The sequence below is a fragment of the Nothobranchius furzeri genome, chromosome 6 (assembly GCF_043380555.1).
Source record: "Nothobranchius furzeri strain GRZ-AD chromosome 6, NfurGRZ-RIMD1, whole genome shotgun sequence".
Taxonomy (NCBI): domain Eukaryota; kingdom Metazoa; phylum Chordata; class Actinopteri; order Cyprinodontiformes; family Nothobranchiidae; genus Nothobranchius; species Nothobranchius furzeri.
Window position 1 is genome coordinate 76501128 of NC_091746.1, and position 27722 is coordinate 76528849.

Genomic DNA, 27722 nt, shown 5'->3' on the forward strand with positions numbered 1-27722 from the left:
AGAGCATCATTTCCTGAGATACTTTAGGGAAAAGTTCAGAGTCCCAAGCCAACTGTAGTGAGAGCTTTAATAGTGTGAGCTACTTAGACAATCACTAAGGGTTTTTGATGTCCTGCTCAGCAAGCAAAGACTGAAAATCTACACCAACACATGGCTCACCAAACAGAAGCTAGCTCTTAGCGTCAAGTCTCGTACACTATCAGAACTTTTGGGTGATTATATTGAATCTTTGTATGCACGTGTCTACATTTCACCGGAGTGTGTGTGTGTGTGTGTGTGTGTGTGTGTGTGTGAGAGAGAGAGAGAGAGAGAGAGAGATTGCATCTGCTTGGGATGGGATTGAGGGTGGGAGGAGGGAGATACGAAGGAGATCTCGTATGTGAATCTGTGTGGGAGGGGTGGGAAACCGACTGCTGTCTGGTTGTTTTTAATATTGTAAAGCGCTTTGAGCTGCACTTGCATGAAAAGCGCTTCGTAAATAAATTTGATTTGATTTGATTTGTCCTTTAAACCCTTCCAAGAAAATTCCCGGACTATTATAGTAGATCATGGCCAATAAGGGACACTTTTTCAATGGCAGGAATGTTTCTTTATGAAACAGTAAAACATAAACCAGCTCAGCGGCCTACTGGTATGAGTGTCTGCCCTGAGACTGGGAGATTGTGGGTTCAAATCCACGGTGGGGTCATACCAAAGACTTTAAAAAGTGGGACTCACTGCCTCCCCATTTGACACTCATCATTCAGGGGGTCAACCACCAAATGGTTCAGTCCAGTTCACCACTGCCCCAGGGAATGGGTCAAATGTGGAAAACAAATCTCACACTCCAGTTAATGGGACTTTAACTTTAAATGGCTACGAGAGCAGACAGAGGCCATCTTTGTAAAAAAAAAAAAAAAAAAAAAAAAAAAAAAAAAGAGGAAAAAACACTAAACCAAAGAGGAAATGTCAGGTTTCAATTTTGCATTACTTAAAATACAGCGTTGACAGATATGAATGACCAGTTTTGCAACATTTTGCATTTGTTTGCATTAATAGAGTGCTCATCGTATTTTCTAACCGTGGAACTCCTCACTAGTAATTTTGAAATGAACAAACTCCTCAGGTGTTGATGTGCTGCCCTCGTGTGGAAACTAAACCACGTTGCTATGGCTAAAATATCTAATTCATTTCAATTTGTTTATTTGTACAGCACCTTCCGAGCACCAGCAAGAAAACCCAAGGTGCTGTACAAGATCAAATCAAAATCCACAGGTGTGATTGCTATTACAATGCCAGGAAAATTCAGCATAGCTTCAGTCAAAGTAAATCCAAAACATCAGTAAACTCAAAAGGGAAATCTACTTTAGTAAAATAACGACTGCATTTTTAAGTCCTTTATTAATCTTTGTTTTGTATTTTCATTTACGTTCAGAAAGTTCATTTTGCATTTATGGGTGCATTTGTGCCTTTTGCTCACCATCGTTGAAGTCATTTGACAGGTAAGTTGTTTTGTTTTCTTTTGTAAAATTGGTTTAAAATTGGAAAATGTGGCATGCTTAGTCATCGTCCTGCAGATGATGAAGTCAAGATCTACTAATAAATTTCCTTAAATTTCCAAGGTGGTTTAGAATCAAATACCCTACAACAATGGCAAAAAACATCCGCAAATCATCACTCATCCTCTTCCGTGCTTTCCTGGGGGAATTGTCTTGTCTGTTACAGTTTTGTTCAATCTAATCTGGATTGTTCTTGGCCCATGAAATCCCTTCTTGTTTTCGAATCACAAGTATTGAAAGTCCTGGTAAGCGCAGTTGCTGCCGTCTCAAGATCTTTGATGAAGAAACCACGATTAAATGTTTAAATTGTTTACAGACACGATTACAGATGAAAAATCTGCTCTGTTGGGGGAAATTACCCATGGCCTTTCACACTATGAGATATCACTGCATCAGTAAGTGATCTGGCTTACAAATCCTTGAACCATCAAGCTCCTCCATATCTGTGTGAACTTGTCCATTACTACAACCCGCCGCGTGCTCTCAGGTCCGAAGATAAGCTCCTCCTAGCTGTTCCGAATGCACGTTTAAAAAGCCGAAGAGAGAGGGCTTTCTCTGTCTGTGCACCGAAGCTGTGGAACGCATTACCACTGCTAGTGAGGCTAGCACCAACAGCTAGCATTTTTAAATCACGCTTGAAAACTCACTACTTTAACCTAGCTTATATAACATAATTATGAACCTCAGTCACAACTGCATTGTTAAAAAATGGAACTCACAATATCAACTCCCGCATTATTCTGGTTATTTTTTAAAATGTTTTTCTAATTTTTATTCTCCCTGTGTTTTATTGATTTCTACCTGTTAGTTCTGGGAATTTTGTTGTATTTCCTTTTTATCTTTTATCTGTGTTCGACATGATTGTATAATTTTTTGCTGGTTTAATTAACTAACATTTTTAGTGTACAGCGCCTTGTTTGGTTGTAATGCCTTATTGAATGCGCTTTATAAATAAAATTGGATTGGATTGGATATATATATATATATATATTTTGTGTGCGTGTGCGTGTGTGTGTGTGTGTGTGTGTGTGTGTGTGTGTGTGTGTGTGTGTGTGTGTGTGTGTGATTTGTTGTCATTTTTAATAGCCTTTGGGTCTTTTCTGTCTCATAGCAACAACTCTCTCTGGAAATTCTGCTGTCTTTTTTCACTTCTTTTAAATCTGTAACATGGAAGTGAAACTCTTAAAAAATATTTCTACTGTAATAAAAAAAAACTTTTCAGATGTCCTTTACATTTTTGCACTTTTGTGTGTAAATAGGCAATGTTTTAGGTATTTATCATAAAACCAGATAAATCTGAGACCATTTAATGAATTTCATTGAACAGTTAATATCATTGCAAGAATAAAATTCACCAGTTATACAAAGACAGCTGCTCTCTGAAGCTACAGTGCCATAGATGAATAACTGGGTTGACCCTTCCTTGAAAATGTGATAGAAAAAAACAGCACAAGATGATATTTAGCCCTTTGATGCATAATGGTCACTATTGTGGACAGGTACTCAAAATTGTTATTTATTTGTTTTTGCTATTAAGCACAGCTGTTGAAGACTTTATTGCATTTGAGCCCCTCCATTTGGACTTCAGTAAGCCAAGCCAACATATTTCATGTTCAGAATGCACGTTGTCCACCAAGGTGCATATGTAATAAATTATTTGTAAATTATAAAATTTTACAACAAATATTTGTTGAAATTTGTTTTGTTCACACCTAAAGATGAATGAAAAAAATTGTAAAAAAAAAAATCATGGTTGAAGATTTCATAATTCATGCATCAAAGGGTTACTCTGTTTCTAAAAAGAGATCTGAACACGAATCTCTTGCTAAGCTTTGCAAAAAAAAAGGAACTATAAGAACAACTTCCTGTTGTGAATCATCACCGTTGTAAGGTCAAGCAGTTTCCTAAGAAATTAGTTAAAATGGCTTTAAGTGTTAATGACACATCATTTTTTTGTGTTAGACATAGCTGATGTCTAAAATGCTGGACCTGAATTGTCCTTAAAATGATAATTTAGTAAATCAATCAATTCTCACTATATCAAAAAGGTTTTGGAAACTTTTTTTTTCATTATATAACATATTCGATCATCCTACAGGTCAGTTACTGTTCCCTTATCACCACATGCGTCAGACTTGTCTGCTCATAGGTCAGCGATGAGTCCCTTAGGGCTTACGTTAAACCCCTATAAATACACCCACACCCCAACACTTTAATGGAGGCTGCATGAACGTGAAATGTCAGTTAGCTCTTCAGAAAAAATAAACATAGTTCGTTTTAAATAAGCTGTAAAATTAAACATTAAATTTAGTGTTTGTATAGAGCAGAGTCTTTGACAACTTCTAAAAACCTACTTGTAAGTCTTCTTAGCTTTGGTTTTTCTTTTGTGAATTTTGTGAAGCTAACAGATGTGTAAAGCCAGGAAGTGGCTTCACTTTTATTTTTATTCATGGATTTAAAAAAAAGTGGCATATACGGTATGCTTTTTCGAAGATGCTCCAAGGCTCTTGTTTTAATTTTAAAGAGGAGAGTCAAGTTGCTTTCACTTCTGTCTTTATGCACACAAATGGAGCTTTATAGCCAGGTGTGCACATAAGTGGTCCGCAGCTGATCGCTGGCTGAACCAGAAGAAAAGGAGTAAGCCTGAACCTACATCCTCTGCTGTGTGTGAACTGGAGGAAGCCAGTCAGGATAGTGAGGAGGATGATGAGAGTCTGTAGAAATAAAAACAGCATTTATGCCATTTAAAAAACTTCAGTGCTCTGAAATAGAAATTTTGTTAAGTGCTTTAAAATGTATTTTATTTGATTTTTGTCATCACAAAAGCAGCTGTTTACACATTGTGTTTTACATTCAGACAATTCAGTCAAGTTATTTTAAAATTAGAAGGTTTAAGTTAAGCTGGCAAAATGTACCAGTTGTACTTATTGTTTTCAGCCAAAATTTAAATATGTTGCATCGTCAACGCGTTACTCTGTTTTGTTCCTATTGTGAGTTGGGTTAAGAATTAAGTGCATTAAAAATGTGAGGACCAAGCAACTACCATAGGTACCCTGAGTACCAACCCAAAAATATTATGTGCACCCCTGGTTATAGTATAATTTATAGCATAAAGTCCCAAATGACTCTGATCTGGTGTCACACCATCAATCCAACTCTTGTCACACGTGTTTGCCTCTGCCCTCAGGTATGACATCCTCAGGCACCGCACGGGTGTACCACTCCAACCACGCTCCGTCATACACAGACACCTCCGGGTGTCCGCACTCGTGGGCTGCCAGTGCCACGTGGCAGGCAGTCACACCAGAACCACACAACACACACATGGGTCGACTGAGGTCCACACTAGCACGGATGAAGAGATCCTGGAGATTCTCTTTTGGCAGGAAGTGACCCGAAGCAGACAGGAGGGAGTGGAAGGGGATGTTGATGGAGCCGGGGATGTGACCTGGCTCCTTATCTGTCCGTCAGAAGGAGAAAAAAGGGATGATGTTTTTAAAACCTCAATAAGTGATCAAATATTAGAGCAAAGTATTAAAATAATAAAAAGTGGTAAAAGAGCTGTACATTATGGGGTGCTAATTATAAGAGAGTACAATAAAACACTAAATTGTGTTATTTTTCACATTTCATTAAATGCAGATTTCAATATATAAAGATTAACCTAAATATTAAAATCTAAAGATAAATGTGGTGGTTTATATAAAGTGTGTAGCCAAGTCAAATAAAATAAAAGCAAGGTGAAGAGATCCCTTTTCTAACATCTTTACAGTCCCATTGATGGTAAAAGCCTGTTTAACTATTAATTGTATGCTGATGTGCAAGTAGAACCCACACAGGAATACTGAGGTGCACCAAGTAGGCTAATTCAAATCGGAATCTTTCTGCGTTCTTTTGTGAATCAGAAAGCTATAAACATAAAAAGCACACAAACGTTCAGTCAGTCATTATAGCGCGTCACACTGGTCCCAGAAATCTGTAAATCCAGGACTTTTGCATCATCAACTCGGCACATAATCCATTCTTTCTTGTTTCAGCTTTCTCAAAAAGTACTCAAAAATTATTTACAATGCCATTTTCACACGGTTAGTTTAGTTATTATTATTATTATTATTATTATTATTATTATTATTATTATTATTATTATTATTATTATTATTATTATTATTATTATTGTAAAGTGGGAACTTTGTGTATTGTAAATTGTTTTCCGGGGAAGTCTTTCAGTCGGTGCACACATCGAACCGGATGTTATCCTTTTTTACACGCTCCTCTTGAGGTTTTGAGGACTTTAAATATAGATTTTTACCGGATAAATTGTTGATATTACAGAGTATGTCGCTGTCATTGGTAAGGAGAGGATTGGAGCTGCTGAACGAAGATATTAAAGGTCAGTTCTAGCCTGTTAGCTTGTTTTAATGACGGTCAAAGGCGGTGACGTCTGTGATGTTATGCTTTTTAGGGTTAAAACGAAGCACGAGGAAAGCAAAAGAAAAAAAGCTTCACTTTTTGCCGAGTCTTTTTATGAGTTTGTTCAAAAATAATTTAAATAATAAATAAACTGCTCATTACTTCCTTCATTACTGCTACTTCACCTGAGAAAATGTGCCGCAAAATAATTGTGGAGATTATGTATTTTTGCACTTTGGGGATTTATTTAAAATAATTTGCGCATCAAACTAGGAATTTCTTCTGCTAACTACTAAGAAGTGAAACATGTCTTATGATCAGAGAACTTATTTTAAAAAAGGCTGAATAATTAAAAGACTAATGGCAAATATTGAGAGTTTAGGGACAATCAAACCAAACTTTCAGTGTAAAGAATCAGAAGTAAAACGTGAACATTTGCACCAAAGAGACTTGTTATTTTAAAGACTAGGCAAATCATTGCTTCTCTACTATTGTCACAAAAGTGCTGTTTACATTAGAATCACCTGAATTTGTGCAACATTTTTATAAACTTGGGTATTCTCTTCCTTTCATTTTTATTTTCCCAGATGGTGGTAAAGGGAAGAAGAAAAAGAAGGAGCAGACCCCCAGCTCAGCTGCAGTGATGGAGCTGGTGAGCACCAAGAGGCAGGGGGTCACCAAGCAGGTCAAGAGGCTGCAGGGTCGCCACGGGTCTGGAAAGAGTAAAGCCACAGTCAAAGACAAGAGGATCAAATCAGCAGTCGGTACGGAAACCCTTTTAATTGTGTAGATATGGATCATATCTGCTCCTAAATCACTATCAAAACACACAAATGGCACAGGGACACCTTGATTTTAAAGTCCAGAGAAGAGCAGGAGCCTCAGAAGCTATGCATGTTTACACGGAAGTATGGAAGTCCTATGTGTTTTTTAATTTATTTATTTGTTTTGCTGTGTCATTTTCTCCCCTGCTAGCTCTATTGTGTTTGTGTGTAACATCTTAACTGTTTTCTGAAGATGTTAAGTACTTGTGTCAAATTATTTGTGTTAACTAAATTTAAAAGAAGTGCATAAAATCAAGAAACTCAAAGCCTTGGCCACATCTTTAGATGCTTAAGCTTAATGAACATGACATATAATGTCTCTTTTTTATTATTTATTTATTTAATTATTTATTTATTTATTTATTTATTTATTTTTTTTGCAGAGGAGTTCCGAAAGAAGCAGGGTCAGAGCCAGATGAGTGCCAACCTGAAGTACTTTACAACAACCAGCAGCAAAGCAACAGAATCTGATACATTAAAGGTAAAGAAGGGTTTACTTTTGACATACCATCCATGTTGACTTTCTTAATTATCATCGCTAATATTGTAAGCACGTCTTTTAGCATCGGACGCAGTGCTTTTAAGTTTTAAGATGTCATTCTTAAACAGTGATCTAAGTATCTTAAATAATTTAATTGAGCCAGTGTGACTTGTAGATTTGTTACATTTTTGACCTGATTTCTGTCTAATTTAGATTTTGAGCCACAATTTAGGAAGGCAGTCAAGGAATTGCACCGACAAACCCGTCAAAAAGGCCAAAGAGACCCAGTCTGTGTTCACGGAGGAGGAGTTCGAGGAGTTCCAGAAGGAATACTTTGGCAGAACTGTTGAGAAGAGGAAATGATAGCGAACATAAGAGCCGCTGCAGCCAGAGCAGGAGGACAGTGTCACGTGGATTATATGGATGACTCTGGAAGTCATTCCCACTTCACCACACAGGAAAACCGTTCTGTTTTGTAAAAGACATACAGACTATAGTTAAGGGTTCATATAAGGCCTACTGAGTAACTGTCACCTTTTTCTTATACTCAACTTTGCAGAAAATGTCTGTTGAACTATTTTATGCTTGTTTTCATCTGGCCACATTTTGGGGAAGTCAAATGTTTAGATTTATGGTTGGAACGTTGGAAATAATGTATCTTTTCAGGGAAAAATCCACTTTGTTGTTTGTGCTTTTGAATAAACTGAATGATTGACTCAAAAGATTAAATTAACTTCAGTTTACCGCGTCATACAGTTCAGATTGACTTGTTGCGTCGCCATGATCCTTCTGCTCTTTTCATACAAGCTCAATGAAAAGCTATTGTTGTAAAGCATGGACAGATGTTTCACATTGTTTAATCCAGCTGTTATTAAAAGGGATGTAAAATTAATACCATGTATCTTCCTGGAATTTCACACAACTCATGCTTTCTAGAAATAAACCTTTGTCTGTACTTTGTAAAGAGTATGGAATGATGCTTTTTGTAATGAATTGAAAGATGACAGGTTTAACCAGCAGCCTTTCTGAAAAATCACATTTAATCTCCACTAGTATAAAACATTCTGTCTCATAGGACCTTTCGGATGTTTTGATTTTGTTTTTAAATAAATGTTGTGGAGGATGAGAAAAGTCCATCTGCCTTTAAAATATTTAAAACAGTTTCTCATGAGTGTTTCCTAATTAAAGAACACATTGTGCCCTGGGGCCGCTGCAGTGATAATCCGGCCCTGCAGGTGAGCATCACAGTGAATCAGTGGAGTAAACTGAGCTTTAAATATTTTGATTGTATGCTCTTTTTCTGCTCCACAACATGAAAGTTAACAGGTGAGATATTGCATTTCCATTTTCATCTGCTTATCCAGAGTCGGGTTGCGGGGGCGGTAGCCTAAGGCGAGAGGCCCAGACTTCCCTCTCCCCAGCCACTTGGCCAGCTCCTCCGGGAGAATCCCAAGACGTTCCCTGGCCAGGTGAGAGACATAGTCCCTCCACCGTGTCTTGGGTCTACCTTTAGGTCTCCTCCTGGTTGGACGTGCCCGGAAAACCTCACCAGGGAGGTGTCCAGGAGGCATCTTGACCAGATGCCCGAGCCACCTCAACTGGCTCCTCTCGATGTGGAGGAGCAGCGGGTCTACTCCGAGCCCCTCCTGAATGACCGAGCTTCTCACCCTATCTCTAAGGGAGAGCCCAGGCACTCTTCGGAGAAAACTCATTTCGGCCGCTTGTATCCGCAATCTCGTTCTTTCGGTCACTACCCAAAGCTCATGACCATAGGTGAGGGTAGGAACGTAGATCGACCGGTAAATCGAGAGCTTCGCCTTCTGACTCAGCTCTCTCTTCACCACGACAGACCGGTACAACGCCCCCATCACTGCAGAAGCAGCACCAATCCGCCTATCGATCTCATGCTCCAGTTTTCCCTCACTTGTGAACAAGACCCCGAGATACTTAAACTCCTCCACTTGGGGCAGGACCTCATCCCTGACCCGGAGAAGGCATTCTACCCTTTTCCGAATCAAGACCATGGTCTTAGATTTAGAGGAGCTGATTCTCATCCCAGCTGCTTCACACTCGGCTGCGAACCGCTCCAGTGAAAGCTGAAGATCACGTTCTGATGAAGCCAACAGGACCACATCATCTGCAAAAAGCAGAGACCTGATCCTCAGGTCACCAAAACAGATGCCCTCCACACCTTGGCTGCGCCTAGAAATTCTGTCCATAAAGGTCATGAACAGAATCGGTGACAAAGGGCAGCCTTGGCGGAGTCCAACTCTCACTGGGAACGAGCCCGACTTACTGCCGGCAATGCGGACCAAGCTCTGACACCGGTCATACAGGGACCTAACAGCCCATATCAGAGGGCCTGGTACACCATACTCCCTGAGTACCCCCCACAGGGCCCCCCGAGGGATGTGGTCAAATGCCTTCTCCAAATCCACAAAACTTATGCAGACTGGTTGGGCAAATTCCCACGCACCCTCCAGGATCCCCCTAAGGGTATAGAGCTGGTCCAGTGTTCCACGGCCAGGATGAAAACCACATTGTTCCTCCTGAATCTGAGGTTCAACAATCCGATGGACCTCCTCACCAGAACCCCTGAATAGACCTTACCTGGAAGGCTCAGGAGTGTGATCCCCCTGTAGTTGGAACACAGGGATTGAGGAGGTCTTCGAAGTATTCTGCCCACCGATCCACAATGTCCTGAGTAGAGGTCAGCAGCACACCGTCCCCACTATAGATAGTGTTGGTAGTGCACTGCTTCCCCCCACTGAGGCGCCGGATGGTGGACCAGAATCTCCTCAAAGCCGTACGGAAGTCTTGCTCCATGGTCTCACCGAACTCCTCCCATGCCCGTGTTTTTGCCTTGGCGACCACCCGAGCCGCGTTCCGCTTGGACTGCCGGTACCTGTCAGCTGCCTCTAGAGTCCCACAGAGTCCCACAGGCCAAAAAGACCTGATAGGACTCTTTCTTCAGCTTGACAGCATCCCTAACCGCCGGTGTCCACCAGTGGGTTTGGGGGTTGCCACAATGACAAGCACCGACGATCCTGCGACCACAGCTCCGGTCGGCCGCCTCAACAATGGAGGCACGGAACAGGGTCCATTCAGACTCACTGTCCCCCCGCCTCCCCCGGAACATTTTGGAAGTTCTGTCGGAGGTGGGAATTGAAGCTCCTTCTTACAGGAGACTCTGCCAGACGTTCCAAGCAGACCCTCGCGATACATTTGGGCCAGCCCGGTCTGACCGGCATTCTCCCCCACCATCTGAGCCAACTCACCATTAGGTAGTGGTCAGTTGACAGCTCCGCCCCCTCTTCACCCGAGTGTCCAAGACATGCGGCCGCAGGTCAGATGAAACAACAACAAAGTCGATCATCGAGCTGTGGCCTAAGGTATCCTGGTGCCAAGAGCACATATGGACACCTTTATGTCTGAACGTGGTGTTCATTATGGACAATCCATGACTGGCACAGAAGTCCGATAACAAACACCACTCGAATTCAGATCGGGGGGGGAGGCGTTCCTCCCAACCACACCTCTCCAGGTCTCACTGTCGTTGCCCACGTGAGCGTTAAAGTCCCCCAGCAGAACAAGGGAGTCACCAGAAGGAGCGCTCTCCAGCACCCCCTCCAAGGTCTCCAAAAAGGGTGGGTAGTCTGAACTGTAGTTTGGTGCATAAGCACAGACCACAGTCAGAACCCGTCCCCCCACACGTAGGTGGAGGGAGGCTACCCTCTCATTCACTGGGGTAAGCCCCAACGTACAGGCACCATTTTTCATTTAAGATAAAATGATATCTTTATTTTGTTGTTGGCCCGTGAGAAAAGATTTAACCTCCATTAAACAGGAAGTGGAAAGGCTGCAGATAGATGAATAGAATAGAAAATCCTTTCATTGTTCCTCAGTGGGGAAAGCTAGACGTCACAGCAGCGATGACACTTATTACAGGAGAAAAAAAGGAGAATCAAAAATAAGAAAAATGAATAAACAACAAGAAAACATAAATCCCGAATAGATTTTAAAAATGCTGAATATACCACAAGTAATGAATAAAACTGATGCGTTTTATTTAAAACTGACTTGCTCGTGTGTAATTTGGTTATTCCACATTCAGTGTTAATGCAAAAATAAGTGTTTCCAAATTAAAAGGTTCAGAATTGCATAAATGTTGATAAAGAAAATGTGCAAATTTGCCGTCACTTTTTCAAAAAATATTAAGTTTGGCCCTCGACTTCGTCCCAGATTTTCATTTCAGCCCCGTGTGAGTTTGAGTTTGACACCCCTGACATAAAGCATATTATCACACATGTAAAGTTCATCTAACAATCGAGCTGTGGTGACATCATCACATCTAATGATCCACAGAAATGTTTCTTACCTGCGGAGCTGGCGGCTGGCTCCTCCTTAACGCGTTTTGCCTTCTGGCCCCCAAAACACACACATGAGTTTTATATCAGTGTGTTCATGAGCATCCGGTGTGTGAGGTCATGGTGTCTGAGCAGAGTGTGCGTACGCGGTTGTAGTTGGGCTGTTAGTTGGGTTGTAGACTGTCAAAAGCTATGGAATCTTGCGTTACCATAGTTACAGCTCAGGTGCATCATTTAAAATGCTTTATTATTAAGGCGAGAACTTTTCAGACTTCAGTGTAAGCATCTCGAGAGACTAGGACCTTTTCTCTGCGGTCTCTGTGTTTGCTGACTTTAGTCGTCCAGAGAGCAGCTCTAGCAGGTAATAAAACTACCCACCAACAATCCAGCCCAACATCTGACATGGTTAGACTTTTAGATTTATCTGAAGTGTTTCCTGTGCTTTACTGGGAGACTTTAACATCCCTCAAGGTAAGCTGGTTTTATCATTTATATAAAATACACCTGCTGGAAAAAACAAATTAAACAAAAAACCCTTAAGCAGGACAGAGAGCAGATAAACAGTCAAGATAAAACTAATTTGAATCTGAAATATGAGTTATAAACGTACATTTCTACAACTAGACCTACATGCTGTCTGCCGTGTACAGCAGTGGTGTCTGGAGAAGGGACTGATCTTTATTTCTGCACCAGCTTGTCAGAAATATAAAGAAATGCCACTTTTTCATCAGTGGATAGGTTATAACTTTAATAACATCAAGTGAACAAACTATTTTGACTTGTTTACGTTTAAAAATGGATCCATCAGCTAACAGAAGAGTCATTTGGCTTGATTTCGCAAACAGAAAAGTCAAGAGGCTCGACTGCAGGTTATCTTTATGTATGAATTTAACTAAGTAACTTATAGTTTTTGTCACATTGCTCTTTGATTAAACACTACCAGGAAAACTGAAATCTCTGTTTATATTTAAAACCTTTACTGCTATGTGAGCATCAAGACCAAAGAGACATTTCTTTGATGTCAAACGGTTTGTTATTTGTCTGAAGAGGATTGTATCGTCTTCTTTAAGTTCTGATATCTTTTTATTAATATATTTCTACGTCATCAAACATCTGGTCTGTGATTCGGTCATTATTATGCATAAGAGGTACACCTGATGATGGCTCCTTTTATGTTAAATCGCGTTTAGAGGGACAGGATGGCCGAATTTAAAATGCAAACAAAAAATAAATCTTTTAAAAAGTAATAAAGTTATTGAATATAATATAATATGTAAAGCTTTTCTTTATTTGTACTTTACTTATTTTCTTCAGGTCTACTTTTTGCTTTTACTTCACTAATTTTTAAAGCCACTATCTGTACTTCCTGCTTCACTACAATAGGGAGCCTAGGTCTCCTCCCTTTCCAGTCGGCTCACGGGTCCCCGGAAGAACGAAAAAATGAATGCAAGTCAACGGGGCTAAAAGTGTTATTTTCTAATCTGCTTTGCCTTACGTCCTGGATCGCACACATGTTGTACTTCAATTTAAATGTAATCCAACGATGGGTGTGCACGCCAGTCATGTACTTTGAAATGTATCAGCTTGTAAAAGTTCGATGCTAGCATGACTACAAATCCAACATCGGCACATTGCATATATGACGTCTTCACAGAATCTCTGCCATTTTCCCTGTTTTTCTCCGTGTCTGCTTCGATGATGCTACTTTCATAAAGAGCATTTGTAGTCCTGGACTTATTACACAAAACTTTTATTGTTTATTTATTTAGCAGACACTTTTATCCAAAGCGACTTGCAATTTATAACCTATAGGGCATGTTGCGATCTGTGGGGGAAACCGGAGTACCCGGAGGAAACCCATTCATGCATGGGGAGAACACGCAACTCCAAGCAGAAAGGCCGCAGCCGAGTTTCGAACCTGCAACCTTCGTGCTGCGAGGCAACAGTGCTAACCACTGTGCACCATGCAGCCCCCAAAACTTATAATAGCATTTCCCCCCTTTTGAAAATAAGCGCGTTCTTGGGATTAGAATGCATCTTCACGGACATCATATGTGAAATCCATGGCACATAACAAGCGGAATCAGAAAATAGCGTTTTTAGCCCCGTTGACTTGCATTCATTTTTTTGTTCTTCTGGGGACCCGTGGTCCGGAGGTGGGCATGACTTAGGCTCCCTATGGAGCGCTGTCTGTCACCCATGACAGACTGTCAAAAGCTATGGAATCTTGCGTTACCATAGTTACAGCTCAGGTGCATCATTTAAAGAGCAAGTCAACCCCTACCAGAGTCTAACTCCACTCCCGCTTCATGTTTGAAAAATGCAACACATGCTGTTGCCTGGCAGACCGAGAGGGCGGAGCCGCTAACAAATACACACACACTCAGGCTCACAACAGCATTGTGACATCATAATGTACCAGTTTACATCATAGCATACTTCTTAGCCAATAGCGGTGGCAGATTTAAATTAAAATACAGTGCAGAGTTTTTACCTGACAACGGCACAACACTGCCAGTTTGAGGCAGAATATTTAAATTTTAACTAAGATGCACTGAAGTGCCAAATTATTGACGACACTTGTCTGCAGCACGATTAGACACTCGTTTATTTAGTTTATTAGCAAAAAAAGTTTATTTGGGGGTGACTTGCTCTTTAAAATGCTTTATTATTAAGGCGAGAACTTTTCAGACTTCAGTGTAAGTTCCATCTCGAGAGACTAGGACCTTTTCTCTGCGGTCTCTGTGTTTGCTGACTTTAGTCGTCCAGAGAGCAGCTCTAGCAGGTAATAAAACTACCCACCAACAATCCAGCCCAACATCTGACATGGTTAGACTTTTAGATTTATCTGAAGTGTTTCCTGTGCTTTACTGGGAGACTTTAACATCCCTCAAGGTAAACTGGTTTTATCATTTATATAAAATACACCTGCTGGAAAAAACAAAATAAACAAAAAACCCTTAAGCAGGTCAGAGAGCAAATAAACAGTCAAGATAAAACTCATTTGAATCTGAAATATGAGTTATAAACGTACATTTCTACAACTAGACCTACATGCTATCTGCCGTGTACAGCAGTGGTGTCTGGAGAAGGGACTGATCTTTATTTCTGCACCAGCTTGTCAGAAATAGAAAGAAATGCCACATTTTCATCAGTGAATAAGTCATAACTTTAATAACATCAAGTGAACAAACTATTTTGACTTGTTTACGTTTAAAAATGGATCTAGTGTTTAATGAGTTCCTGATTAAAAAGAGTAAAGTCTGCTGAATAAACCACATAGAGTAGAATGAAGTGATTTCTCCAGCTGTGCTTTTATCTAGATCTACACACGGTAGATCTGTTCGCTGTGGTGATGCTGACCCTCAGCTGGGATCGGTGGCAGTTTCGTTCACATCTGACCTAAAACTGAGCAGAAGGATGTGAACAGAAATCATTTTTGTTTCCATCTCCGTTTTGTCCTAAAAGTGTGTTTCTGAACGAGCCAATAAGAAAACGAAGCACAGGCTGATGTAAATTCAATTCAATTCAAAAATACTTTATTAATCCAAGAGGGAAATTGATTGCTGTAGTAGCTCAGAATAATAATAATAATCAAGTCATCAAAGTTATTGTATGTTACAACGGCTGTTGGCAGGAAGGATCTCCGGTAGCGGTCAGTGTTGCAGCGAAACTGAAGAAGCCTCTGACTGAAGACACTCTTCCGTTGTCGGACAGTCTTGTGAAGAGAATGCTCAGGGTTGTCCATCATTTTCTTGATTCTCTGGAGAATCCTTCTTTGCATTATCTCCTCCAGCGGTTCAGAAACTGCTGATACTCTGGCTGAGTCCTTGAAAGGGCTTGGAGTTCCTCCATCTTGTTGGCCAGTGATCTCACGTTGCCCGTTATGATCGATGGAAGAGATGGTTTGAATTTCCTCTTTCTCTGTCTCCGTTTTGCTCCCGCTCTGCACCCACGCTTTTTACATTTTAGCTCATTTGGGATTTGTGGCTTCAGTTGAGGTATTATTTCAGCCTTTCCAATGTTAATCAGCTGCTCCCGATTGTAAACCAGCTTGTTGCCATGGTTACGCATCATAACAAATGCTCAAAAAGTGAAAAAAGCTAAAAAATAGCAGTAAAAATCCTCCAAGCTTCACAGCACCAGAAACAGAAAAGTAAAGTGTCCAAAAAAATACAGTTTTTCTTGAGAAACTAGAAGAAAAATGTCCAAGAAAAGGCAAAACTTACAAATAGTCAACAGAGCTACTCCAACATGCAGCCACCCAGAGCAGCGCCGTTCCGGAAAAGGAAAAAAGGCAAAAAAAAAAAAAAATACCCAACACAATTGAAAGTTTCTCTTCACAAATCTGAACCCTGCTGAGACAAAAACATAAAGTATCTCCAGTGAGACTGGGTCGGGTTAAAACATGAAGAATAAAATTAATTCACAACTGAAATCCAAACTTTTCACTTAGTGAAGTAAAAACACAACAATGATTTTCAGAAACTGGTGTTTAAACAGAGTGTTGGAGATGAAACGGTTCACATGTAACGGCAGCTGTTGCCTCAGTCACCGTGATAAACATGGATCTGACCGTAGAAACGGATCAGAGATCAGTTTGTTACCAGTAACAGTGGAGGTGACGTTTCCTGTTTGATGTCTCTGATGCCATGATGTCTGACGTCTTGTGACGGGTTTTAAAGCTTCTTCTTCTTCTCATCCTGTGTCACAGAAAGATGGAGGAAAACAAGCGCCTCCTGAGTTTTGATAGGTACATGGAGGACTTCGGGGGAGAGAGGGAGTTCTTCTCCCTTCTGGATGAGATCTTTAAGGAGCACCTTCCCATTCCTTTTCCTCCTCCATCTTCTCCTCTGGAACATCCTCCCTCACCTTCCCTTCCTTCTTTTTCTCCTGCTTCATCTCCCCCTCCTCCTGTTGTTGTTTCTTCTCTGCCTTCACCTCATACTCCCACTGCCCCTTCTCTGCCATCATCCCTTCTTCCTGGCACTCCACCTGCTGCTCCTGCTTCTGCTCCGGTCTCCAACCCAAAGTAAGTTTTGAATCGATCGTTTCAGAATAATAAAGTTTACCACATTTCCAGGATGTAGATGCTGACAGGTTTGTGTTGTGTTTTGTCTCTGCAGCAAGAGAAAGCGTGAGCCCAAGCAGGAGGACCGACCCTATGTGAAGAAGCCACCAAATGCCTTCATGATCTTCCTGCGGGACCAGAGGCCCAAGGTGGTGGCTGAGCTGAATTTGACAGACAGCGCTGCTGTCAACGCCATCGTGGGCCAGAGGGTAAGAGTGTTTGCTACAGAATGATAATGGTTTTGCTTCCTTGGATTATTGTTCACCAACAGCTTGTCTCGCTGTCTTCGGTTCACAGTGGAGGGAACTGTCTCCTGAGCAGCAGAACGTCTACTTCGACCAGGCTCACAAGGAACAGAGGCTCCACGAGCAGCAGCACCCGGCCTGGGTCCCCAACTACAACCGCGTACGTACACTCTGCTCAGACACCATGACCTCACACACCGGATGCTCATGAACACTTACTGATATAAAACTCGTGTGTGTGTTTTGGGGGCCAGAAGGCAAAAGGTGTTAAGGAGGAGCCAGCCGCTAGCTCCGCAGGTAAGAAACATTCCTGTGGATCATTAGATGTGATGTGTCACCACAGCTTGATTGTTGAATGGATTTAGATTAACTTTACATGTGTGATAATATGCTTTATGTGAATGTTTGTGTTGGTTTTATTCAGGCTGTAGAAGCTAAGTGTTTCCTTTAAAAAGTCCCAGAACTGATGGTATTTTAATCTTTCTGTTGCAGCGTCCAGCAGCCCAGGGGGGAGCAGCCGCAGCCAGTGACCAACATCTGGAATATCTTTTTATATGTAGTATGTAAGTACATTTTATTTATATAGCACTTATCACTACCATACACGACATTTAGAAACAGACACCCAAAAGACAAGATACCAGCTGGACTTAAATGTGGAGTCATTTACGAAATCCCGTGCAAACTTTGCAATAAAACATACATAGGAGAAACCGGACGCCAACTCAACACACGAACAATAGAACATAGAAAGGAGTGCGAGAAAGAGGCAAGTCGAAAACACACTAGAGCAGCAAAAGAAGAAGCAGAAAGCACAATAAAGAAGTCAGCCGTAACAGATCACTGCATAAGAGAAAACCATGTAATGGACTGGGACAACACAAGGACCATAAACGCCGAACAACGGAAATACAAAAGATGGATAAAAGAAGCTATCGAGATAAGGAGACCTGGATGTGGGCCGGACCATGAACAGGGACGATGAGTTTACTCGTTGGATCACGCATGGGACTGCGTAGTCGGAGAGGGGAGAGCGGGCAGCAGAGGGCGACAACGTCTTCTGCTGCCTGCGGATAAACGGAGAAGGAAGTGACGCCACCATCAGCGTCAGCCTGACGAAGTTTGCAGCCGCAAACGAAACGTCGGACTTGTTCAGAAGAATAGAACCAGAGATAAAACAAGTTCTGGTTCGGAGCAAGAGTTTATAAAGAGGTTAGCGACATCCAGCTTTTATTTTGGTAACCAACTTCTGCTTATTGGCAAGCGAATTTGCATATTAGCTAAATGTTTAAAGAGCAAGTCACCCCCTACAAGAAATTTACTTCACTCCCTCTTCATGTTTGAAAAATGCAACAAATGCTGTTGCCTAGCAGACTGAGAGAGCGGAGCTGCTAACAAATACACACACACACAGGCTCACAACGGCATTGTGACATCATAATGTACCAGTTTACATCATAGCATACCTCTTAGCCCGGGGGTCGGCAACCCGCGGCTCTGGAGCCGCATGCGGCTCTTCCATCCATCTGATGCGGCTCTCTGTGCTTGTAAAATAATGAATGGATATTTAAATAAAATGCTTTATATTTTACTGCATTAATTTTACGTCTGTATGCCAATTCTGTAAAGATTGTCTGCGTAAACCTGAACAGTTCCAACCCGGTCTGACTGTGAGACCGGGTTGACGGGTCACGCTTGTGCGTAATCATATAGGCGCTTTCTGAGCTGAAGAGGATGTGAGATTCTGGGATTCTCCTCAGATGACTCCTGGATGTGTCGCCACATTGGAGACAGGAACAAGCGCTATTCAGCCAAAGTTTCATAATCAGGGAACATTTTCTAAGTGACAAGTCTCGTTTCAGTCGGAGGAATCTTCCTGCATGCGCTCTGGTTAAGCGACGTGCTCCAAGCCCCTCTCCACATCTTCAGCTCCCTGTGGACCTTATGTAGTACACGCTGACGGTGAGCTGCGCTGAGCAGTGTCCAGCTCAGATGTTCAGATGGGAATCTTTTCTTGAGTGATTTAGCTACATCTGCGATGTGCGAAACGAATAAAAATGTCAGTTCGTCTGCATGCGTCGGGGTAATTCTTTCTATTCTTTCTCCGTCAAAGTAAACGGTCAAGTACGGGAACTATCCGGTCAACAAAACACAAGCCCTGCTTTTAACTGTTCTGTTTTCTTGTGAAAATTGTTGCAAAGAGATATAATTTAACTTGATTAACACCAGAGCCAGGCGCACTGCGCCGTTATCTCCGTCACTGTAAATGAGGGAAAAACAAAATGATCGGATCCTTTTCTGACCTTCCCCACCTACAAAGTTTAATTACAACAATCAAACGTGACAGTGCCTGGATTTGTATTCTGAACAGTCTAAACATGTTTTAAAAAGAAACGTATGACAAAAGTGGCACCTGCTCAGTAAAACCGCCAACAGTGTGAAAAATATCAAAATATTGTAGGCAGAGGCGGGCTACAACTTCTGGATCCATTTTATATAAATCATTTTATTGATTATCGTCTTATGAAAGATAACTTTGACGTACACGAGCGACCGGTACTAGCTGCTGTCACCTGTTGTGAGCAGCTCTCTGCTGTCTGAGGATAGGCCCCGCCCACAACGCCACAGCTGCTGTGGCTCCCAGTGTTTTCTTAACTGTGGGAAATGGGTAATAATGGCTCTTTGATGGGAACAGGTCACCGACCTCTGTCTTAGCCAATAGCGGTGGGAGATTTAAATTCCAATGCAGTGCTGAGTTTTTACCTGACGACTGTGCAACACTGACCGTTTTAGGCAGAATATTTTAATTTTAACTAAGATGCACTGAAGTTCTAAATTATTGACGACACGTGTCTGCATCACGATGAAACACGCATTTATATAGTTTATCAGAAAAATAAGTTGATTTGGGGGTGACTTGCTCTTTAAGTACCAGCTAAATATTTATTTTCCACAATGTTATTTAGCTCCACACTGTATTTTATATTTTTGGGTCAGACTTACATATTTATTTCCCAAATACTGATTTTGCAAACTAAATGTTTAGCTCCAAAATAAATATTTAGCTTGGATCAAAATATTTATTTTGGAAAATAAATATTTTATTTACAAATTAAATATTTAGTTCCAAAATAAATATTTAAATAGTAAATTTAATATTAAATATTTAATATTAAATATTTATTTTACAAACTAAATATTTAGATCAGACCTAAATATTTAGTTTGCAAAATAAATATTTAACTATAAATTAAATATTTAGCTTGCTAACTAAATATTTATTTGGAAACTTTAACATTTATAAATGTATGAATAACATAGTGAAAATATGACTTTGAAAAAGTGAACTCACAACTTTTTCTCTCATGATATGCTAAATAACCAAAAATACTGCTGTTAGATTATGACTGTTTGACTTTACAAACGGCACTCCATATTTATTGGTGTACACAATAAAAAAATTAAAAGCTAATTTAAATACAAAACAGATTGTGAGCTACAAACTTATACGGCAATAGTAAAATATAGTATCGTCGGCTTTTTGTAATAAAATAAGGTTGGGTCAGAGTGTTCAAAAACGCCTATTTGTTTACAGTTTACGTTTGATCTATGTTTGACACATAAGGTAGTTCCGTCTGTACACTCTATGCGTGTGGATCTATATATTGTCAGCCGCTACGTGTGGAAATCAGCCAATCCGATAGGAGGGCTGTAACACGATCACATCATAAAGTTGTCAATGATATTTTTGGTCGCGTGTGACATGAGCCGTGGGTGTTTTGTCAAATGTACAATGAATGGGAAACTCCACCCACCCGCGCGGAGTCTTCTGCTAAAACAAACGCAAACCGAAACAGCGTAGGGATACATAGGTAGTGCTTCGGCCCTTTATAAGCTCGGGTGCCTGGATGCTCTCTAGTGTTGAGCTTTTAGTGTTTAGTGCCGGTTTAGTGCTCGAAGCCCCAAAGCGCGAAAATGGCTGTGTAAAGGCGTGCGGCAGCAATCTTTGCAGCGGCAAAAACTTGGCAGTGCAACGGCTAAGTGCACTGGCTATTTCCGGCAAAATGGCGTAAGTATATTTACTTAAAAATTTCCTAATCGATTCTGTAAATGTTAGATCACAAATAACTTCCCTTAGATGTAATTGAATAGTACTTCATTTAATTAACTAAATATAGCAGAAATTACCAGTGGCAGAAGTTAAATTTGAGAGTTTCCTGGTTAGGAGTTGTTGGTGTCCGCTTACAGTCTGACAGCTGGGGTTGTCCCACACGGCGTCACTTCGACGTAAATGTGTGGCACATCAGCTGTTTTTCAGTATTTTCACCTTTGATGTTTAAGATATTGTTATAATCGTGTGAAACACAGCTTTGAGTGTTTATTTATGATGTGTACACATTAAACATTGTCAACGTGGCGTGGCCAAAATGGCGCGCGCAGTAGTTTTCATCGTGTTCCCCCGCCTCTCACGAACGGCTTGTTGTGAAAATGGCGGCTAACCTCTAACAACCCAGCAGTGACTCACAGCTGAGGGTGGAGTTACCGGCTGAATCATGACCAAATTAGGAAATGTTATCCTCCGGTTGGGAGGGCGGGGCGTTTCTCGTCAACATGGCATTGAGAATAGCTGGAACTGGCCTTCCCACCCCACCCAGTGTTAACACTAAAAAACAGGCATTGTCTTGGCGCGAGACGTGTTGGGCAGGAATTCTAGCTTCATTCAGGAAGTAAATGTATCAAGTCACACAAATAAAGCTGGTCTAACGAGTACTGTTTCTAAGAATGTAATAAAGTTTAATACAAATTAAAATGATATATGAACAGAGCACAAAATAAAGCATTTCTGTTCCAGTTTATATGGTTAACATTCAGTTCCAAACCCCTGGAAGTCACTAAATTCCTGTTTAAACATATTTGTTGTTATTACTATAAATTATGTTTGATTTGCAGGTCTTTACCGGCAACCACCCTCAGCTTTGCTGCCGTGGACAGCAGTACCGGAACTCACCACTCGCTCCCGTTATCAGACTCTCCTTTGTTCACCTTGTTGCTACCACAGACCAGCAGCAGCCATGACACTCTCCCAGCTGGCAATGGAGGACGTGGAGGCCCTGTACCTAGGTTGGTTTTGGGTTGACGGATCTTAACTGTTCATTTTACCAACATAAGTGTAGAGCATTAGATTACTGTCCAGTGGAAGAGTTTAAACACTTTGAAGCAAGTATTTCACGATTTAAACTGGAATATGACATGCTCCTCTTGTATACAGGGTCCTCTTTTCTGATGGCTGACACCATGGGGCCCCTTCTGGACCAAGATGAAGAGGAAGCTCTTTCTCCCTCCTCCTCTTTAGAGGTGAAGGCGCCAGCTTCGCCCTCCCTCTTCCACTCTTATGCATCCTCCTCTCCATTTCAGACCATGTCATTTTCCCCGCTCTCTTCCTCTCCACCATCCTCTCCTCTTGATGACTCTGCCTCATTCTTGGGGACTAAATCTGAAACAGACCTCATGTCCCTCTCCCTGCTGGGTACCAGCAACTTGCTTGGCACCCAAGTTGGAGCAGACAATGTTAAAGGTTAGCAGTTCCAGACTATCAAAGTAGACTTATTGATGGCAGACGGTTGTATAAAGTGCTAATAGTTTTTTTGCGTGCGTGTGTGTTTCTTTCAGCAGATGCTTTTGATGGCCTGGACTGGATGTGTGAAAAAATCTATCTGAATGAGTTTGATCTGGATTCGCTCATTGGCTCTTGCTCATCTGATGAGTCTCCCAGTTCCCCGGAGGATCTCCTGGCCTCCCTGGACTCCCACATGGATTTGGATCTGGATCTGGACCTTGGTGTCCAGCACAGCAGCCCAGATCAGACCCTGTTGCCAGACATCCCATCCGTCCCTATGGAGACCTCTGCCGTTCCTGAGACCAAGGCAACAGAGGTTGCCGATGTCGAGGATGACGTGAAGTCAGAGCCTTCCTCTCCCCCGCCCTCCTCCCCTCCAGTTTACACGTTGGAGCTGGAAAGTGAAGTTGATGTTTTAGTTGATGACAAATTGGCCACACCCAATTCCACTGCCATTATCCAAAATCCCAGTGAAGTTATTAAAACCACCAGTCCCATCATGCTCTGTACTTCAGACCACATTGTTGTAGTTCTTTCCAGTAAACAGGAGACCTCCCTCATTTCTATCTCAAATCCCTCCTTCAGCTCCTCGCCTTCACACAACTGCGACAGTGACTCTGGTATCGAATCAGGTGCCGGTTCTCCGGAGCGTCACTCGACTCCCCCTAGTTCCCCCACGTCCGGTTCGTCCAGGACCAAACCCTACAGCAAACCGCAACCGTCAGCCTCTCCTTCTCCCAAAGCCTCCAAAGTGAAGTCGGCGTCGGGCGCACCCAAGGTGGTAGAAAAAAAGTTAAAGAAGATGGAGCAAAACAAGACGGCTGCGACTCGCTACCGGCAGAAGAAGAGGGTGGAGCACGACCAGCTGAATTCAGAACGAGAAGAACTGGAGAGTAAAAATCAGGAGCTGAAGGAGAAAGCAGAGTCCATCAGCCGAGAGATCCAGTATCTCAAAGACCTGATGGAGGAGGTTCGCAAGCACCACCGTGGAAAAACCCTCTCGGCTGCTTAGAGATGGTGGTTTTTTTTTTTTTATGCTTCATTGTTCACATATTCAAAGTCAAACATTTATATTATTGGCCAGATGCTGTCAGAGCAAATGTTGGTGTGTGAGACGTTCTTATCAGGAACGCAGGGAAATGCTTTTAGAAGTTGAGATTAGTAACAGGCGGGGGGCTGGGAGTTAGTCAGGTGGAGCATCTGTACATGCTTGTTTCTCAGTCCCCCGCTGAGCCCTTTATGTGTCAACACACCAGAACCACAGGTTGTTGTGTTTTAGTTTTCTGTAGACTAGGCATGCAGATCAGGAGTAGTCGCCGTAGAGTTTAAACTTGGATCAGTTCCCTCACACATCCACAAAGCAGTAAAACTAGTCTGTTACAAATAAAACTACTTCCACGTTCCTTCTTTTTACTCCGTTTGATCTTCCTCTAACAGCTTGAAGTCCAGAAAGGTGCCTAATTGTGTTTTTGAATTGGTGACTTGCACTAAACTTGAGTTTTATTGTAAATAGGTTTCTCCTTTGCTTGTTGTGGCTTTTATTTAATGCTAGATAAATCTTGACTGTCTTCAGTAGCTCGGTGTTAGCTCTGGTGTTTGGCTTGTAAAATGCTTTGCTTTTTTTTCTAATAAATCTTTAAATAGCAGTGTGTAATGTCAAATTTCTGGCAAGTAAATAAGTTATAAATTAAAAGTATATTTGCTCAACTTTGTAGAATTACATGTTTCATGTGATAGCATTTGTGAAATAAAACCAGCACATTAGTTACTATTAATATGTCAAAGTTTAGATTTAAAAGATTGCACATGTTGGATACAAAAGCACTACCGGTTTATTTTAGAAAAAGCAAGAAAAAAGTTTCAAAATGCAACGTTAGCCTTATTTTTATGCAGCTACACTAGCATTAGGTTGGTCCATCGTCTACGTTGCAAAACCCACCGTCAGAACAAAGTGCTTAACACCAGAAAACTCACTATTTAATAGTTCGTTCACGATAAAATTTAAAAATAGGTTTCTAAAACCAAAAAAGCTGCATGGCGGCACAGTTGTTGGCACTGTTTCCTCGCAGTAAGAAGGTTGCAGGTTCTAAACCCGGCTGCGGTCTTTCTGTGTGGAGCTGCATGTTCTCCCCATGCATGAGTGGGTGTCCTCCGGGTAGTCCGGTTTCCCCCACAGATCACTACTTGCCCTATATGTTAACAATTGTACGTCGCTCTGGATAAAAGCTTCTGCCAAATAAACACAAGAAGTAATAAAAAATTTAAATGTCTAAAAACTTTAGTCCACTTACTATAAACACAACCGAAGGCTGGCACAGAAAAACGGGTCTTCAGCCTACATCTACCGACGAGGCAACAAGTAGGACCAAAGTGAAGATAGGATGAATCATTCTCCAGAGTAATACCGCATTGCTACTTTGCGTACTGCGTCCAGGATCCTGTTAGAGTACCCAGATGTTGGATTCATTACACAGAAAGGGTTGTGACTGGATCAGGGTGTGAGGACTGACTTAAAAAATGCGTTGGACCATTAAATGTGACGCCCTGATGGAGCGTTATCCTTTTCCCTCCACATGTCAACATTAGGAGTTTATAAATGGAAGCACAGGAGGTATCTAGAAGATCTGTTTCTATGTCGTAACTCGTAAAACAAGCTGAACATGGTCAGTTCTCCGCTCGAAAGCCCAGAGACGAGGTCACAGGCCACTGCTGGAATTACAGCCGTCTGTCAGGAAACAAGAAGAAAAGGCAAGAAACAGCTGGGGTGCTGCCTTATGAGAACGTCCTTGTAATCCCGAAACCACTTATCTCTCGGGTGTGTGTGCCAATGGAGGAGGTTCAGTTTAGTCCAAGTCTCCTAAAACGGGAGTGTGTTTATGTCACATCTCAGCAGCCTTGGAGCTCAGCTGATTACATTTATTGCAAACTTTTTTTTACGAGGCCGAGTTTTTGTAGTGACACTTCTCACTGGAAAGAAGAAAGAAGTTACACAGCTCATTGTGCAGCTGTGTAACTTCAGCCTTACCAGTAAAAACTTTCGCAACACACACACCTCAAGCAGATGGTCTTCCCCATTCGACAGCAGACGCAGATACGAAACTGAGCTTTGAGAAAAGAGAAGCAGGGCAATTTAAAACAATGTTTGCTCCATTTCTAAGAATGATGGTTAGATTAAAGAGCAAGTCACCCCCTACCAGAGTCTAACTCCACTCCCACTTCATGTTTGAAAAATGCAACAAATGCTGTTGCCTGGCAGACCGGGAAGGCGGAACCACTAACAAATACACACACACACAGGCTCACAACAGCATTGTGACATCATAATGTACCAGTTTACATCATAGCATACCTATTAGCCAATAGCGGTGGCAGATTTAAATTAAAATACAGTGCAGAGTTTTTACCTGACAACGGCACAACACTGCCAGTTTTAGGCAGAATATTTAAATTTTAACTAAGATGCACTGAAGTGCCAAATTATTAACTACACGTGTCTGCAGCACGATTAGACACTTGTTTATTTAGTTCATCAGCAAAAAAAGGTTTATTTAGGGTGACTTGCTCTTTAAAGATAAATCATAAGACGTAAACTGATCTTAAATTAAAAGTGTTTGAGTTGGATAAGGAGTAGACGCGGCCACGACTCAGACCATACTGCAGTTGAAACGTCATTGAATTATCTTGGAATAAAGTCATCCAGGAAATGCTCATTTTTAGCAAACCTATCCTGTTCTTGATGTTAAGTAGGTGTGGCGGCTCAGAGGGAAACGATCCGCAATTCCTGGAGGAGCAGTGAAACAAACATGATGATAAAGATAAACGTGTAGAAGCTTGTTCAGTATTTATGCCCGGAATGATCTTTGGATCGAACATCAACATGCTCATGTAAATGTTGGCTGGCGCAGTCCCACTGCATGACGGGATCTCATTTCCCAGTAAAACTAGTTCCGTCTTGTGCAACAGTCAAGCTGCCAAGACTACCTTCAGCTAGTTTACACTCGTTGTTGGAACTGTTGGCACTGGACCGACCAAGGTCACTATTATTTATAAAGGATCAACACCAACAACCAAAACAGACTAAAATTGAGTTTACAATTAAAACAAGAGACACAGAAAAATAGTAAGAACAGATTAAACCAGCGAAGGCTATTCATAGAGCGTCCACTGTAAGAGAAAGAGACAGCCAAGACATCGGAGACGCTCACAGGTTGTAGTCCTGGTTTGTTCCAGTGTAAAATAATCCCCCTTTTCTAATCCTCATGTAATTTTGGCTAATTTTAGGGCAACAGACGAAGAGGGTGTGTTCCAGAAACATCCCAGAAAACGCTGTCCTTAAATAGGAAACTTTTTTCTGATTGGTTACTGACTTGTATTGGAATGTTTACTATGTGAAGTGCCTTGAGACGACTCTTGTCGTGATTTGGCGCTATATAAATAAACATGAATTGAAAGATTCTTCTGTTAAAACATTTTCTTATTGCCCACAGCAGAAATGCAGGTGATAATGTTTTTGCCCATGTGCCTATTCGTACATGAACCACTGAACAGATTTCGATGAAACACACCATCTACAAGATCTAAGTGATTTAATTTTGGAGTCAATCCAATTCAAGATGGCCATCAGGCTTTAGCAGAACAAAACTGACTGCAAAGCCTAATTTATACTTCTCTGTCAGCTCGAGTGTGGAGTTGTGGCCACGCATTTATGGAGACATTTTCTTTTCAGACTTCTTCGTCACTTGGGGAATGTTGCAAAGCAAATCCCCACCAGGACATCAGAGGGCGACGCGCTTTTCTGGGGTATCCACCATTACATTCAAGTATCTGGTCCAAGATCAGGGGCGTGTCCAGGGAGTGGCCTGGGGTAGCACATGCCACCCTTGGAATCTGATTGGCCACCCCAGGTGTCACCACACTAATTTACCTTCAAAAAAGCTTTTCATTGTCCACAAAAGGCTTGGGAGTAAAACAAAAAAAGCATAACCATTGGTGCCACCCATGCACAAAGTTGTGCCTCACCTGGGCCACCCTGTTTTAATAGATCTGGACACGCCACTGTCCAAGATAGTGTAATTACTATTGTGTTTTTAGTGTTTTAATGTATTTCAGAGAATTTTTAACACAACAAAATTCTCCCTCGTTCTCCTCCTCCTCTTCATGCGATCGGCA

The 27722-nt window shown here is 41.5% G+C and overlaps 3 protein-coding genes across 4 annotated transcripts; all 3 read left to right on the forward strand.

Annotated features, from left to right (window-relative positions):
* Positions 1-5745: 5745 nt before the first annotated feature.
* rps19bp1 (ribosomal protein S19 binding protein 1) lies at positions 5746-8387 on the forward strand. Its single transcript, XM_015943549.3, has 4 exons — positions 5746-5928; positions 6536-6712; positions 7156-7253; positions 7467-8387. Exons 1-4 carry the CDS (start codon positions 5874-5876, stop codon positions 7614-7616), a joined length of 480 nt encoding a protein of 159 aa, XP_015799035.3. The 5' UTR covers positions 5746-5873; the 3' UTR covers positions 7617-8387.
* A 5925-nt stretch (positions 8388-14312) lies between these two features.
* LOC107375355 (lymphoid enhancer-binding factor 1-like) lies at positions 14313-17503 on the forward strand. Its single transcript, XM_015943830.3, has 6 exons — positions 14313-14405; positions 16335-16652; positions 16747-16900; positions 16989-17096; positions 17191-17233; positions 17429-17503. The coding sequence occupies exons 2-6, from the start codon at positions 16339-16341 to the stop codon at positions 17464-17466; spliced, it is 657 nt and encodes a 218-aa protein (XP_015799316.1). The 5' UTR covers positions 14313-14405; positions 16335-16338; the 3' UTR covers positions 17467-17503.
* A 3350-nt stretch (positions 17504-20853) lies between these two features.
* On the forward strand, positions 20854-24199 carry atf4a (activating transcription factor 4a). Of its 2 annotated transcripts, none has more exons than XM_015943550.3 (4): positions 20854-21005; positions 21887-22057; positions 22206-22511; positions 22607-24199. In XM_015943550.3, the coding sequence occupies exons 2-4, from the start codon at positions 22009-22011 to the stop codon at positions 23563-23565; spliced, it is 1314 nt and encodes a 437-aa protein (XP_015799036.1). In that variant the 5' UTR covers positions 20854-21005; positions 21887-22008; the 3' UTR covers positions 23566-24199. The 2 variants fall into 2 exon arrangements, with proteins under 2 accessions (XP_015799036.1, XP_015799037.1); XM_015943551.3 differs by having other exon boundaries at positions 22610-24199.
* Positions 24200-27722: the final 3523 nt, after the last annotated feature.